General features: G+C 35.6%; 4 protein-coding genes across 4 annotated transcripts in view; 2 read left to right on the top strand and 2 right to left on the bottom strand.

Annotated features, from left to right (window-relative positions):
* Positions 1 to 14068, bottom strand: part of LOC124942740 (sufE-like protein 1, chloroplastic/mitochondrial) — a 68726-nt gene that overhangs the window by 18136 nt on the left and 36522 nt on the right. The window lies entirely within an intron of this gene.
* LOC124942732 (lon protease homolog 1, mitochondrial-like) lies at positions 380 to 7533 on the top strand. Its single transcript, XM_047483285.1, has 18 exons — positions 380 to 816; positions 1130 to 1195; positions 1522 to 1713; positions 1895 to 1960; positions 2042 to 2083; positions 2152 to 2274; positions 2574 to 2672; positions 3196 to 3261; positions 3341 to 3427; positions 3526 to 3565; positions 4439 to 4610; positions 4697 to 4821; positions 4919 to 5049; positions 5219 to 5323; positions 5459 to 5572; positions 5786 to 5953; positions 6111 to 6869; positions 7157 to 7533. Exons 1-18 carry the CDS (start codon positions 502 to 504, stop codon positions 7346 to 7348), a joined length of 2862 nt encoding a protein of 953 aa, XP_047339241.1. The 5' UTR covers positions 380 to 501; the 3' UTR covers positions 7349 to 7533.
* LOC124942746 lies at positions 8015 to 9520 on the bottom strand. Its single transcript, XM_047483302.1, has 3 exons — positions 9180 to 9520; positions 8771 to 8886; positions 8015 to 8523 (listed from the first exon to the last, which is right to left on the bottom strand). Exons 1-3 carry the CDS (start codon positions 9285 to 9287, stop codon positions 8220 to 8222), a joined length of 528 nt encoding a protein of 175 aa, XP_047339258.1. The 5' UTR covers positions 9288 to 9520; the 3' UTR covers positions 8015 to 8219.
* Positions 10198 to 13209, top strand: LOC124942733 (pyrophosphate-energized vacuolar membrane proton pump-like). The gene is made up of 5 exons (XM_047483286.1): positions 10198 to 10578; positions 10680 to 12055; positions 12130 to 12540; positions 12670 to 12729; positions 12834 to 13209. The coding sequence occupies exons 1-5, from the start codon at positions 10326 to 10328 to the stop codon at positions 13038 to 13040; spliced, it is 2307 nt and encodes a 768-aa protein (XP_047339242.1). The 5' UTR covers positions 10198 to 10325; the 3' UTR covers positions 13041 to 13209.

Genomic DNA, 14068 nt, shown 5'->3' with positions numbered 1-14068 from the left:
ATATTTAACAAAATAACACGTTGGAAATTAAAAGAAACTTTTTTTATCATGAATAACCACGTCTACCTTTAACAACTCCATTGCATCAATCAATCAATGAAATATTCAATTTCCATCGGGTTTATTATTCATGATCAAGAAATATCCTAGGACCTGCTGGGGTGTATATACTGACTGATTCATACTCAGAGAAGAGATCAAAAACATTAATTAATAAATAATAATACCAATCCACACCAATAAGGATAGTATAGAGCGATTTATGATATTTGTCAAAGAGAAAGGTCTTAATTAATATATGGATCAATTTCATGGGTCATTTCCTTAATTTCTATAAGGAAAATCTATACTTTCCTCGTAACCAAGGGTTTATAGAAATCACGATGTTTCCAGTTGGTTGCATAAATTACCAATAAACTTAATTAGCTGACTGCATAATCACTCAGGAAAAAGAAAAAAGGTTCAATCTTGGCGCTCAATTTTCACTTCTTACAGCCACTCATGTTAAAGGCCCTGACATCTTCGTCTCTACGAGGTCAATTCTATGCCAGGGCCTCGCCACTACCAACATATAGGCATAAGGGGACTGATTCGAACACGCCATTATTGCGGATTTTCGGTTCTCTAAGAGAATCGACTCGTCCAAACACTGGTTTATGCTGGAGAGTCTTCTTTTGCTCGGAATCCGGCGGCGATGGCTCTGAGCCCTTTGCAGACTCCACTTCAGAGGCAAAGCCAGCTGAGGTGGAAACTGAAGAATCGGATCCAAAGTCTTCTGCTATAGTACCTATATTCAATCCGGATGATTGTCTTACGGTCAGCTTCTCTATGTGTGTGTTTATGTGTAACCATGTTTTCACTGGCACTGTTTATGTTTCTTAGATGCAATGTAGTAACAAGTGGCTGGTTTTAATTCTTGGGCTGAATCATAATGTAATGTCTTAGGGTTAGGGTTAGGTATAACAGAGGGAAATAGTTCTTGAATATAGAATATGCAAATAGTCACTTAAGTGTTAGTTAGGAGATAAAAAAATCTACACAAGTTAGCTATGGATATCTTGGACCGTAACAGTTTCTTGTTGGTATGACTTGTCACTCCCTTTCACTGATAATTAATCTCTACATGCAGGTTCTCGCGTTGCCACTGCCTCATCGACCATTATTTCCAGGATTCTACATGCCTATTGCTGTTAAGGTGTGCTTGCGATTTCAATGAATTTGGTGAATTCTCATTGAAGTTATTAGAATTGGGTTTTTGAATTGATCTCATTGACCTTGGCTTGTCATTCGGGTAGCAAATAAGATGCTTTAAGTGGTATCCTATGAAGAATGTTGTCTTTTCAAGTGTACTGTCATTAGATTATTTTCTTGCAGTTGGTGATTATCAGTTTTTCTTATCTGTTATTTTGAAAGGCTGCAGCACTACATTTTATTTTTCTTAGCCAAATTACTCCACGCCTTTGCATGGATTATGTGCAAATAAAGTATGATGTAGCTTTTTAATATGCTATTTCTTTGCAGGATCCCAAGTTATTAGCAGCTTTAACGGCTAGTAAAAAACGTCAAGCACCTTACGCGGGTGCCTTTCTGGTTAAAGATGATCCAGGAAGTGAGTCTAATTTAACATCTATTTCAGATACGGATAAAAGTGTATACAACCTTAAGGGAAAGGATTTGTTGAATCGGCTTCATGAAGTTGGTACACTAGCTCAGGTATCTGATTGTTAGCTGTTCCAACAGTTTACTGCTACATGATGAAACCCCCCCTAAGATTTCAATAATATATACTATGTATTTCCATAATTAACTTTTTATTGTGCAAATGGTTATCGGAAGTTCAATAAATTGGAAAGTTACATGCTCATTTTTTCTTTTTTGTCAAACGATATGGTAGATCTCGAGTATTCAAGGTGATCAGGTGGTTCTTATTGGTCATAGGCGACTTCGAATAACAGAGATGGTAGCTTTTTATATAATTTCTTACATATTCTCCTTCTAAAATATTTTTATATGAAGTTCTGCCTGTTTCTTCTTTGTGCAGGTCAGCGATCACCCTCTAACAGTTAAAGTTGAACATCTTAAGGTACGGTCTTGTATTAGATGTGCATTTAGACTTAGTCCAAGGCTCATAATGTGTCCTTAATGTTACAGGATACACCCTATGATAAAGATGATGACCTTATAAAGGCTACATCATTTGAAGTCATATCTACCCTGAGGGATGTTTTAAAGACAAGTACCCTTTGGAGAGATCATGTTCAGACTTACTCTCAGGTACATATATATAGGCAAAAATACAGTCTTTTTATTATTTTTTTCCTGGAATATAACAGTCATTTAATTAGTCTAAAATTTTGGGCTCATCAAGTATAAATACTTCTCATGTTTCTCGTGTTGTTTAACTTGCCACTTTATTGTTATATTTCTCTAAACTTGCTACTTTTTATGTATCCATGGTTAACATAGGTTTTAGGGATATTTTTTTTTTTTACATATTCTGTGATATTTAGGGTATTTGTTTTACAACATTGAAATATATGGTTCCATGATGGAAATGCTTGTTTTATTGGCAGCATATAGGTGACTTCAATTACCCAAGGTTAGCTGACTTTGGAGCGGCAATATCTGGTGCAAACAAACATCAATGCCAAGAAGTGCTTGAAGAGTTAGACGTAAGTAAAATATGTTAAAGCTTCCCAATAAAGTTACATATCTACATTGTGAATTTATAAAAGAGGTGGATCATTTAAATATCACTGTGTAATGCATCTCTTTACTTGTTTATGTAGTTTTGTGGTTTCTTTTGGGGGGTTGGGTGGATTTTTGTATCATGATAAATTTCCATTTAGGTGGGTCCAAAGAAGCTATACTTGGACATTTTTATGTATAACCTCATAATTTCTTCAATCTTCATGATTGGTTGCTTTTCTAAAAGCTTGATTCAAACATTCCATAATGTATAAATAAATATCTTCAAGGTCAATTTTCCCAGGAAAACAGTATATAACCCCAAGTGGTTTCTTTATTTCTTTGGTACAACACACTTTTTTCTTCATGGTATGTTCAGCAATTTCCCAGTTTGCTAGGAATGCATGTCTGGAATCTTTATATGTACATTCCACTGAGCTGATCCGAGCAGATCAATGATAAATCTTCTTTAGTTTTATTACCATGATTGAGCTGTTCCCTAAACAGGTCTATAAAAGGTTAAGGCTCACATTGGAATTAGTAAAGAAGGAGATGGAAATTAGTAAAATTCAGGTAAATTTCCATGGCTTTTTCTTGACAACAAAGTAGCTCTTTATAGTTGTGGATTAAGGCTCCTGTTGGTTGCTGTTAGGAATCAATAGCAAAAGCAATTGAAGAGAAGATAAGTGGTGAACAACGTCGTTACTTGTTGAATGAACAACTTAAGGCCATAAAGAAGGTATTCACACAGATGGAGCTTTTGTGTCCTATTTATCTGTAAGTAAATTTGCATTACATGAATCTAACGCTTACTTGAAAATTATTTTTTCCAATCAGGAACTGGGTCTCGAAGCGGATGATAAAACGGCTCTTTCTGGTTAGTTATCCTCAAATATTTTTAAAGAATGTTCCTTTCTCTTATAATATAATCTAGATCCTCTTTTCCAATTTCATCCTTCTCCCACATCCGCCAAATAGGATAATGATTCATTATCACAATCAATCCCAATCACTAATTTAATATCAACCAGAAACTCATTGATTCTTTAAATTTTATGCAGTGATAAAATGAAAACAAATTATAATGATGTTAATTATATAATGACAGTATCTATAAAATATAACATCATTATGAAGACATTAATAGTACTATTGTTGTTAGCTTGTGATAATAACATTAACAGTAATGATGATGAGGATGATAATAATGACTCTACTAAAAGACAATTGTAAGAATTTTTTTGTAATAAGATATGCAAATATAACTACTCCCCAGGAATTTCAGTTGTGTTCATATTCATCAATGTAGGAGTTAGTTTCAAGCTTTCCTAGCCCCTTCTCATCCAGGGTTTCCTGACGAATACCAAGGAGTGCGGTTCATTTGATAAATTCTTGCAAATTTAAATGAATTACTTTGGGTTGATGATATTAAATTAATGGTTGAGACTCTGTTGGATGCATTGTCATCATCTTAGTTAATGGAGGGAGGGGAGAGAGTTGGAAGAAAGGATCCAATTGCTTTATAGTGCAGGTCATATATATTTCCTTTCAAGAAAGGCTCTTTGATTTTGATAGTATTAATGTATTTGGGATTCTGTTTTATGCATGTGGAAAAGTCTGTTCAAATTTATGATCATGTAGCTAGAGGATTGTGTACTATCCTATGTACATCAACTAACACAACCTTATGCATATAACATAGGATTGTTGCATCCTAATGGAGTATTTCTTTGTTGGAAATGTTATGCAGCTAAATTTAGAGATAGAATTGAACCCATCAAAGAAAACATCCCAGCTCATGTTTCGCAAGTTATAGAAGAAGAATTAACAAAATTGCAGCTTTTGGAGGCTAGTTCAAGTGAATTTAACGTGACACGTAACTATCTTGATTGGTTGACTGCATTGCCTTGGGGCAGTTACAGGTCTGTTATAATTAGAGGATTGTTGCTTGCTTTTGAAAGTTAGAAAATGTTTACACTTATATTCTGTAAACCCAATCTCAATGCAGTGATGAGAACTTCGATGTAGTTCGGGCACAAAAAATTCTTGATGAAGATCATTATGGATTGGATGATGTGAAGGAAAGAATATTGGAATTCATAGCTGTTGGGAAACTCAGAGGAACCTCTCAAGGTTTTAACTTGCTAGTTGCCCATCACTTTAACCACTTTTTAGTTTTTAGTTTTTATGTTCTTTTTCTTTTTCATGCTTCTGATCTAACAATTCACAGGAAAGATAATCTGTCTCTCTGGGCCTCCTGGAGTGGGAAAAACTAGCATAGGCCGTTCAATTGCCCGTGCTTTGGATCGCAAGTTTTATCGTTTTTCTGTTGGAGGATTGTCTGATGTTGCGGAGATCAAGGTAAACAATCTCAGAATTCAGTGAACAGCAGCATGCTATAGTTTTAACAGATTTTAATTTATTACAGACAACAATTAGGCTGTTTTATCAGCTACACAAATGAGTCGACCTTTAATTTATTTATCAACAAACAAGGAACTCCGTTATCAACTATGTTATCGTTTTCCAGGGGCATCGCCGTACATATATAGGTGCCATGCCAGGAAAGATGGTGCAAGCCTTGAAGAACGTTGGAACATCTAATCCTCTTGTTCTTATTGATGAGATTGACAAGGTACTTGTTTTGATTTTTTCACTAGAATCAGAAAGGGATCAACCATATTTGTAGTTTATGATATATATCATTAGTAAGAAGCTATCTACTAATATTAATGTGATTACTCAAAATGTAAGTACTCTGTTTCTACAGCTAGGACGCGGACATGCAGGCGATCCAGCTAGTGCCATGTTGGAGCTTCTGGATCCAGAACAAAATTCAAATTTTCTGGATCATTATCTTGATGTTCCAATTGACTTATCCAAGGTTAGATATCTAACTGCAGAAGCTTCATCTCATGATTAAAAATCCGTTGTGTTCTTTTTTCTTTTAGAAAAATGGGAATATCATTAAAACCATAGCAAATGGGAAAGTCGCACTTCAATATCTAGATGAAGATTTCGAGATGTCCCTACTGCAATTTGCTGAACAATTGCTGCTTCTGTAGCGAGATAATAACCAGTCATCTTCTCATGGCAGGTCCTATTTGTCTGTACAGCAAATGTGATCGAAACGATACCCAATCCTCTGTTGGATAGAATGGAGATAATTTCCATAGCTGGTTATATAACTGATGAGAAAATGCACATTGCCAGAGACTATTTGGAGAAAGCTACACGAGAAGCCTGTGGGATTCGGCCTGAACAGGTAATCTGATTGTATGTGTATGAATGATTGAAAATATGTATAGAATTTTCTTCCAAAATGTTCAGATCATTTTAATTTCTTCTGCTTATATATAAGATATTTCGTTGTAGAAGAGCTTGGGTGTTAATCACATTCTTCTATGTTATTCTTTTGCTAGGTGGAAGTGACAGACGCTGCTCTTCTTGCTTTGATTGAAAACTACTGTAGAGAAGCAGGTGTTAGAAATCTTCAGAAACAGATAGAGAAAATATATCGTAAGGTAGCTCTGCTACTTGTGCGACGAGGGGCAGATAAAGAATCGGAAGTTAAAGAAGAACCAGTCCCTGAATTGGTGGATGTAGTCGTAGGAGACGTCCAGTTAGTGGGCGAATCATTAGAAGATGGGAAAGTTGAAGTGGTTCCGGAAGCTTCTACAGAAATGAGTTCTCAGGAAGCAGCATCAGTAGATAAAGTGTTGATAGATAAATCGGAGTTGACAGATTTTGTTGGCAAACCGGTGTTTCATGCAGAGCGCATATTTGATCAGACACCTATTGGGGTGGTAATGGGTCTTGCTTGGACTTCTATGGGGGGTTCGACCCTATATATCGAGACTAGCATTGTTGAGCAAGGGGAGGGGAAAGGGGCTGGCTTGCATCTGACTGGGCAACTTGGGGATGTGATGAAAGAGAGTGCACAGATTGCCCACACAGTCGCCAGATCTATATTGCTACAGAAGGAACCAGATAACTCTTTCTTTGCCAATTCTAAGCTTCATCTTCATGTTCCTGCTGGAGCTACACCAAAGGATGGACCTAGTGCTGGATGTACCATGATCACTTCATTAATGTCTCTTGCAATAAACAAGCCTGTCAAAAAGGACATTGCAATGACTGGAGAGGTCATACTGTCTGGAAAAATTCTCCCAATTGGCGGGGTAAGTTCCAAACCATTAACTTTTTTTCTTTACCCCGAATTTGCAGTTATCACTTCATTGATTAATTTGCATGAGATCAATGCCAATCTAATAAGAGCTTTCTGAAATTTAGTATTTTTAGTCTATGATTTGATTATAAAGTGATTGATGATGGGAAAGGGGGTTATTTGGATATCAAATAGGTTGTATTTTTATCCATCTGCTCCACTGGTACATTGCTTAGTATGTAAAAGGTAATAAGAGTCCAACTTATGGTGTGTATTATTTTGGTGGATAATTATTAATAGGTGAAGGAGAAGACTATAGCAGCTAGACGAAGCGGTGTGAAGATAGTCATATTTCCTTCAGCCAACAGACGAGATTTTGATGAGCTTGCACCTAACATTAAGGAAGGACTTGAGGTCCACTTTGTGGAGGACTACAATCAAATATTCGATTTGGCTTTTGGCGAAAATAAAACTTCCTTGCAAGACAATTAGGATCTTGATATTATTGCTTTGTAAAATTTTGACTGGATTTGATTTTTGTCTGATCAGTCTGATTCTTATTGAAGTTAAAATATTAGAATAATATCATTTATCCTAAATTATTACTATTATGAATTGTTTTGGGTAGAATGAGGTTTATTAGGTTAAAAGAAGTTGATCATATATTTGATTCTTGAGACTATTTTTTTTACAGTAGTAATATGTTTGTACCAAAAAGTACATAAAATAATGACCTTGTTGTATTTTCTTTTAATGAATTTTGACAGGTTTAGGGTTTATTATGATTTTTTCTTGATGTGAGCTGGTCATATTTGCAGTAACAAATGTTTTGATTACTTTAATAAAACAAATATTTGACAAGAGACCAATACATGATAACTACAAACAGGTACAAGTAAGTAGTTAGGTTCAATTTTTAATTTTCAAATGAAGGTCCATAATTCAAATGAAGGTCAATAGTATAGAGGCAGATACCACCATTGTTTGGCAAACAGAGTAACAACATATGGCAGCAATTTTTTTCTTTCATATTCAACAACAAAACTGTATCCACTTGAGAGATTGACATGAATTTAGCTTCAAAAACTAAAAAAAAGACATTACATGGGCTATTGCTTTCCTGATTATAAATTTACAACAATTAACATGCAAAAGAAGAGATGAAAGATAATCAACATTAATTACCAATATGGTTATTAGCATAGGTGATAAACCCAATCAACTCCTCCTGGGGAAAACCAGAGCCCTAAGAGATGACTGATACTTTAAAACTTTAGTGTTATTTGAAACTAAACAGTCAAAAAAAACCTGTACGGGAAACACTGTAAATCTTTTGCTCCTGAAAAGGAAGAAAAACAAAAATTCAATATTCTTTTGCTCCTCCAGTGTTCATCATCACCTCGTCGTGTTTCCTCTTCTTTGCTGCTGCTGCTGCTGTTACGTCTTTGTCATTAGTCTCTTCTTCACTATTCTTTATTATCTCTTTCCCCTTTTTGGCTAGGGTTGCCAGCGTGTCCGTGTCTGAGTCCGACGGAAACAATGGAGGGTCTCGGCCACTCAATTTGCAGAATACTTTTTCAACTGTATCATTTATTTCTCTACCAAGCCCATTGCTGTCTAAGATCAATTCCCATACTGCTTTAGAGGCTTTCTCTAGCACAGAACTCCTATCAAATTTTTTTACATCCAAAACAACACAAATCCAATATAAAACGGTTAACCAATGACCAAAACTATTATCCAATCCAATCCAACCAATCTACTACATTCAAGACAAAACATTCAGGAATCGATAGCTTATCAAATGAGACAACAGTTGAATGATCTTTCTTTTTTTAACAGTTGGAACAGAAAAAAATCAAAACATTCGCATTCTATAGCAATAATAAGAAGTGATTTTTTTGTGTTTCTTACTCGAGTTCTTGTCGAAGTGCGTCAAACAGCTCTCTCTTAGTCTGCTTCTCAGCCCCAGGAGTGTTAAGGACTTTGCTCTGTTCAGCCATTTTAATGGTTGTATTCTTTAATTCTTCCTATAAAATCAAGAAACACATTCATGACAATTCAAATTGAAAGACAAATTGATCTAGACAGACAATTTTCTCTACAAGCATAAGCACCTAATTTTGTTTCTAGAATATTTACCAAACCCTTTATATATAACACAAATCTTGAGACCTGGATTTCAAATTAGTAACATATATATATTTTTTCCAGGACTGCGTGAAGTCTTCCTTGTTCTTGAAGTAGAGTAAATCAGTGACGATACGACAAACAAACATATATAATTCGTAAGGAAGTGATGGAGGGAGGGAGAGAGACTGACATTAGCCTTGAGCTGGTTGATGATCTTAAGCCTCATGGCATCAATGGTGCCGTCGTTCATGAGACACTCCATGACATCTTCAGGAGTAATGACAGAAGAGGGTTCCATTGAATTATTTGGAAAACTAGGGTTTCGAATTGAAAAAGAAAGAAAGAAAGAAAGACGAGAGATCTGATGTTTATTTATCCAAAACCCAAACCAAAGCTTTTAACTTTTTAATATATAGATACAAAGGTATCACATTTAGCCATCGCCCTTTCTTGATTATACATACACCTAAACCTAACTGCTCGCTCGCGCAAATTCTCTCTCTCTCTCTCTTCCGGTTCTTATTATCAATGGCACATTTTTATTTTTATTTTCATCATGCAGCGAACTATATATAGTCCAGTCATTTATTTATTCATCGAAAATTAAAATATCATAAAATATATTTTATTACCAATTTAAAGGGAGGAGGAGGAGGAAACACTTAAAAATAAAGCTTTTTTTTTCTTTTCTTTTTTTAAATATCATAAAATATATTTTATTACTAAATAAGAAATCCTAAAATACAATAAAAATCTCAATAATGGAAAAAAAATGAGGTGCAGTGTAAGCACAACAATATACCATTAAGCAAGAATCTATACTACTAGTAAATTTTTACTGAAAAAACATTTTAATGAAAATTCTAAACTCCTATCATTTTTGTTAACAAAAGTCAATAATAAGATCTAAATTTTATTTTCTATCTTACAATTTCTAGGAAAGATCAAGTTTTATATTTTAATCCATAACTTGCTGCTTAAGAAATCTTAAATGCAAAGTAAGTGAAATTCAAACCTAAATCTAAAAAAAAAAGAAAAAAAGAGAGACTATATGTAGAAGTTGACTTTCATAATTTTTAATTAGTTACTTGATTAAGTCTAATAATAATTACAGCCCATAATTAAGGAAAATGATGATCCTTCGTCTTCTCTTGATAAGAGTAAGACCATCCATCTATAAATCAAACCAACCAGTCTGTCCCCTTTTAGTAAAACCATTCCATGCACGCAAACGATTTGGATAAGACCAATTATTGATTGATTGATCTCAGTCCTCAGATTCTGTCCCAACCAAGAACAACAACTGGAGTCCAGAGTCCAGACTGTTGCTGATCAAATGGGTTTGATGAGTGAAACCGTGACCCAGATTGTAATCCCATTGTCTGCGTTGGTTGGGATTGTATTCGCTCTTGTTCAATGGGTTATTGTGTCCAAAGTTAAGGTTTCTGTTGGTTCTGGAGTCGATATTAACGGCTACAATGACAGACTAATTGAAGAACAAGAAGATGATGATCAACAAGAGGAGGAGGGTGTTGATCCGGACGAAGCTGTGGCTAAGTGTGCTGAAATTCAGAACGCCATTTCTGTTGGTAACTAACAACTCTTTATTAATTCTCTTTCTCTTCTGTTCTGTTCTTTTCTCATCACATGATGTAATAACTAAACCAAGATTTTGATTTTTTTGGATCAGGAGCGACCTCATTTCTGTTCACCCAATACAAATACTTGGGCATATTTACAATAGCTTTCGGAGCTCTGATCTTCCTCTTCCTCGGATCAGTAAATGGATTCAGCACCCAAAACCAGCCATGCACTTACAGCAAAGGAAACATCTGCAAGTCTTCACTAGCGAATGCATTCTTCACCACACTCGCATTCTTACTCGGCGCGTTTACTTCTGTTCTTTCCGGTTTCCTAGGAATGAAAATAGCCACCTATGCCAACGCTCGAACCACTCTTGAAGCAAGGAAAGGTGTCGGTAAGGCCTTCATAATCGCTTTCCGGTCAGGCGCCGTTATGGGTTTTCTTCTGGCTGCCAATGGTCTTCTCGTTCTTTATGTTTCCATTAATCTCTTTAAACTGTATTATGGGGATGACTGGGAAGGTCTTTATGAATCTATTACTGGCTATGGTCTTGGTGGTTCGTCTATGGCTCTGTTTGGAAGAGTCGGTGGTGGGATTTACACTAAGGCGGCTGATGTCGGTGCTGATTTGGTTGGTAAAGTTGAAAGGAATATTCCAGAAGATGATCCTCGTAACCCAGCTGTGATAGCTGATAATGTTGGAGATAACGTTGGAGACATTGCAGGAATGGGTTCAGATCTGTTTGGGTCGTATGCAGAGTCTTCATGCGCTGCTTTATTTGTGGCATCCATTTCTTCATTCGGGACAAGCCATGATTATTCAGCCATGTCGTATCCGTTGATCATAAGTGCAATGGGTATTGTTGTGTGCTTGATGACGACGCTTTATGCAACTGATGTATCTGAGATAAGGAATGTGACCCAGATTGAACCAACCTTAAAAAGACAGCTTCTTATCTCGACTGTCTTAATGACAGGTGGTATTGCCTTGGTCAGCTTTTTGTCTTTACCTTCTGATGAGTTCACTCTGTTTGATTTTGGAACGCAGAAAGTGGTCAAGAATTGGTACTTGTTTTTGTGTTCTTCTGTCGGGTTGTGGGCTGGTCTTGTTATTGGGTACACGACCGAGTATTACACCAGCAATGCGTACAGTCCTGTGCAAGACGTGGCCGACTCGTGCAGGACAGGGGCGGCGACGAACGTGATATTTGGGTTGGCTTTGGGATATAAATCTGTGATCATTCCTATATTTGCGATATCAATAGCAATCTACGTGAGTTTCAGCTTGGCTGCTATGTATGGAATCGCGATGGCTGCCCTGGGAATGTTAAGCACCATTGCGACCGGATTAGCTATTGACGCTTATGGTCCAATAAGTGACAATGCAGGTGGTATTGCAGAAATGGCTGGGATGAGTCATAAGATTCGTAAAACGACTGATGCTTTGGATGCTGCTGGTAACACAACCGCTGCCATTGGAAAAGTATGAAGTTTTAAGAAATTATTACTAAATTAGATGTAAAGATGATTTATCAATTGTTTTGTTTAAATGATTAGGGGTTTGCTATTGGATCGGCTGCTCTGGTCTCTTTGGCTCTGTTTGGTGCATTCGTGAGCAGAGCCGGGATTAAGAGTGTGGATGTGCTGAGTCCAAAAGTTTTCATTGGGTTGTTGGTGGGGGCTATGCTTCCATATTGGTTTTCTGCAATGACGATGAAGAGCGTGGGGAAGGCGGCGTTGAAGATGGTGGAGGAGGTTCGGAGGCAGTTTAATAACATTCCGGGGCTGATGGAAGGAACTGCCAAACCGGATTATGCAACCTGTGTCAAGATCTCTACTGATGCTTCTTTGAAGGAGATGATTCCACCAGGTGCCTTAGTCATGCTTACCCCACTCATTGCCGGCACCTTCTTTGGAGTCGAGACACTCGCTGGCTTGCTTGCCGGTTCCCTGGTCTCCGGCGTGCAAGTGAGTTTCTTCCTTTTTATATTATTTTTTTAAAAGACCAAAATGTCACGATGGAAACGAAAGGGGAGGATAATCACCTTTGGAGTGTACTATCATTAATTTTTCTAATTATTTTCTGTTTTTATTAAGGTTGCCATATCGGCATCAAACACAGGTGGAGCATGGGACAATGCTAAGAAATACATAGAGGTTGGTTTGTTTGATTATTGTTTGATTGTGTGTGAGTTTAAAAAATAGTAAATAAACAGGTTTTTGTGGTCTTGTGTGTGGTGGTGGTGGTTATGATAATAAAGGCGGGTGCAACCGAACATGCTCGCATGTTAGGGCCAAAGGGATCGGATGCTCATAAGGCGGCTGTGATAGGAGACACGGTTGGAGATCCTTTGAAGGATACTTCGGGTCCTTCACTCAACATCTTGATCAAGCTTATGGCTGTAGAATCACTCGTTTTCGCACCTTTCTTTGCTGCCCATGGTGGTTTGCTCTTCAAAATCTTCTGATCTTATCTATCTATCTATCTTATTAATAATGTCATATATATAAAACTGGGTAATTATTGTACAAGTTATATATTTCATATATGTAGACATTAGAAGTCTGTTTTATAATCACTGTTGTAGTTACTGTCAACTCGTTTACTTGGTCTAAATTAATAAATCGGACTCCTTCTATAGTAGACTATTATTATTATTATTATTATTATTTATTTGTTTATTTTTGGCAAGAAACGATCCTCATTAAGATTACATTACTAGAAAAGTAAATTACAACCATTAGTCTGATTATGATATTATAAAAGAGGAAATGTGGCTTATTTGAAAACTCACATGAAGTCATTATTTTTTATATAAATGAGAAATTGCTAATTTGTGTATGATCAAATTTGAATTTTTCAAAAGTGATCTTAGCTTAATTCACATGTGGATATGGACTCAAATGCTTCCAAAGTTTAGGATAAACTTTGAGGTTCTTATAAATATGTTGTCCATGCTCCTCCTTTGCTTGCTTGCTTGCTAGGTTGGTTGTTGAATTGACTTCGATTGTGCTTTGTTTTTCTGATTTTATACATTGAACTAAACATTCTGTTTTCTTCTTAGTATTTTACTATTTGACATTTGCAAATAAATGTACAAAAATTATTAAAAAATTATTTAGAACAAATATTTTTAAATAAATGAAAATGAAACTGTTTGTTTGTGCTATTAATATTTCACAAACATATTCAACTTATTACTATTTCTCCAATTATCAGTAGCTCAATGAATGTAATGGGCTATTAAAGTATGTTCGTTTTTATTTTATTTTTAATTCAATTATAATTAAACATATTTTATTTATTCTCTCATCAATTATATCAATAAATTAATTAACAAAATATTAAAATACTTATATTTATTTTCTACAAAAAAATTACTTTATTATTATATATTAATAAAAAATAAAATAAAAAGTATTTTAATATTAAAAAAAAAAAGAGTGAAAAAAATATTTTTTGGATTTAGGTTATTTAAATAAACCCAAATCAAAC

The sequence above is a fragment of the Impatiens glandulifera genome, chromosome 6 (assembly GCF_907164915.1).
Source record: "Impatiens glandulifera chromosome 6, dImpGla2.1, whole genome shotgun sequence".
In the NCBI taxonomy this organism is placed as follows: Eukaryota; Viridiplantae; Streptophyta; class Magnoliopsida; order Ericales; family Balsaminaceae; genus Impatiens; species Impatiens glandulifera.
The sequence above is the reverse complement of the archived record's forward strand: the minus strand, read 5'-3'. Positions and strand labels throughout refer to the sequence as shown.

Excerpts from the sequence above, each read along its gene's own strand:
- LOC124942732 (XM_047483285.1), top strand. The coding sequence starts at position 502 with ATGTTAAAGGCCCTGACATCTTCGTCTCTACGAGGTCAATTCTATGCC. Across the intron at positions 2,084-2,151 it reads TTAAAGTTGAACATCTTAAG|GATACACCCTATGATAAAGA; the intron begins GTACGGTCTTGT and ends TTAATGTTACAG. Across the intron at positions 3,262-3,340 it reads TGGAAATTAGTAAAATTCAG|GAATCAATAGCAAAAGCAAT; the intron begins GTAAATTTCCAT and ends GGTTGCTGTTAG.
- LOC124942746 (XM_047483302.1), bottom strand. The coding sequence starts at position 9,287 with ATGGAACCCTCTTCTGTCATTACTCCTGAAGATGTCATGGAGTGTCTC. Across the intron at positions 8,887-9,179 it reads TCAACCAGCTCAAGGCTAAT|GAAGAATTAAAGAATACAAC; the intron begins GTCAGTCTCTCT and ends TTGATTTTATAG. Across the intron at positions 8,524-8,770 it reads GCACTTCGACAAGAACTCGA|GAGTTCTGTGCTAGAGAAAG; the intron begins GTAAGAAACACA and ends AAAATTTGATAG.
- LOC124942733 (XM_047483286.1), top strand. The coding sequence starts at position 10,326 with ATGGGTTTGATGAGTGAAACCGTGACCCAGATTGTAATCCCATTGTCT. Across the intron at positions 12,541-12,669 it reads CCCTGGTCTCCGGCGTGCAA|GTTGCCATATCGGCATCAAA; the intron begins GTGAGTTTCTTC and ends GTTTTTATTAAG. Across the intron at positions 12,730-12,833 it reads ATGCTAAGAAATACATAGAG|GCGGGTGCAACCGAACATGC; the intron begins GTTGGTTTGTTT and ends ATGATAATAAAG.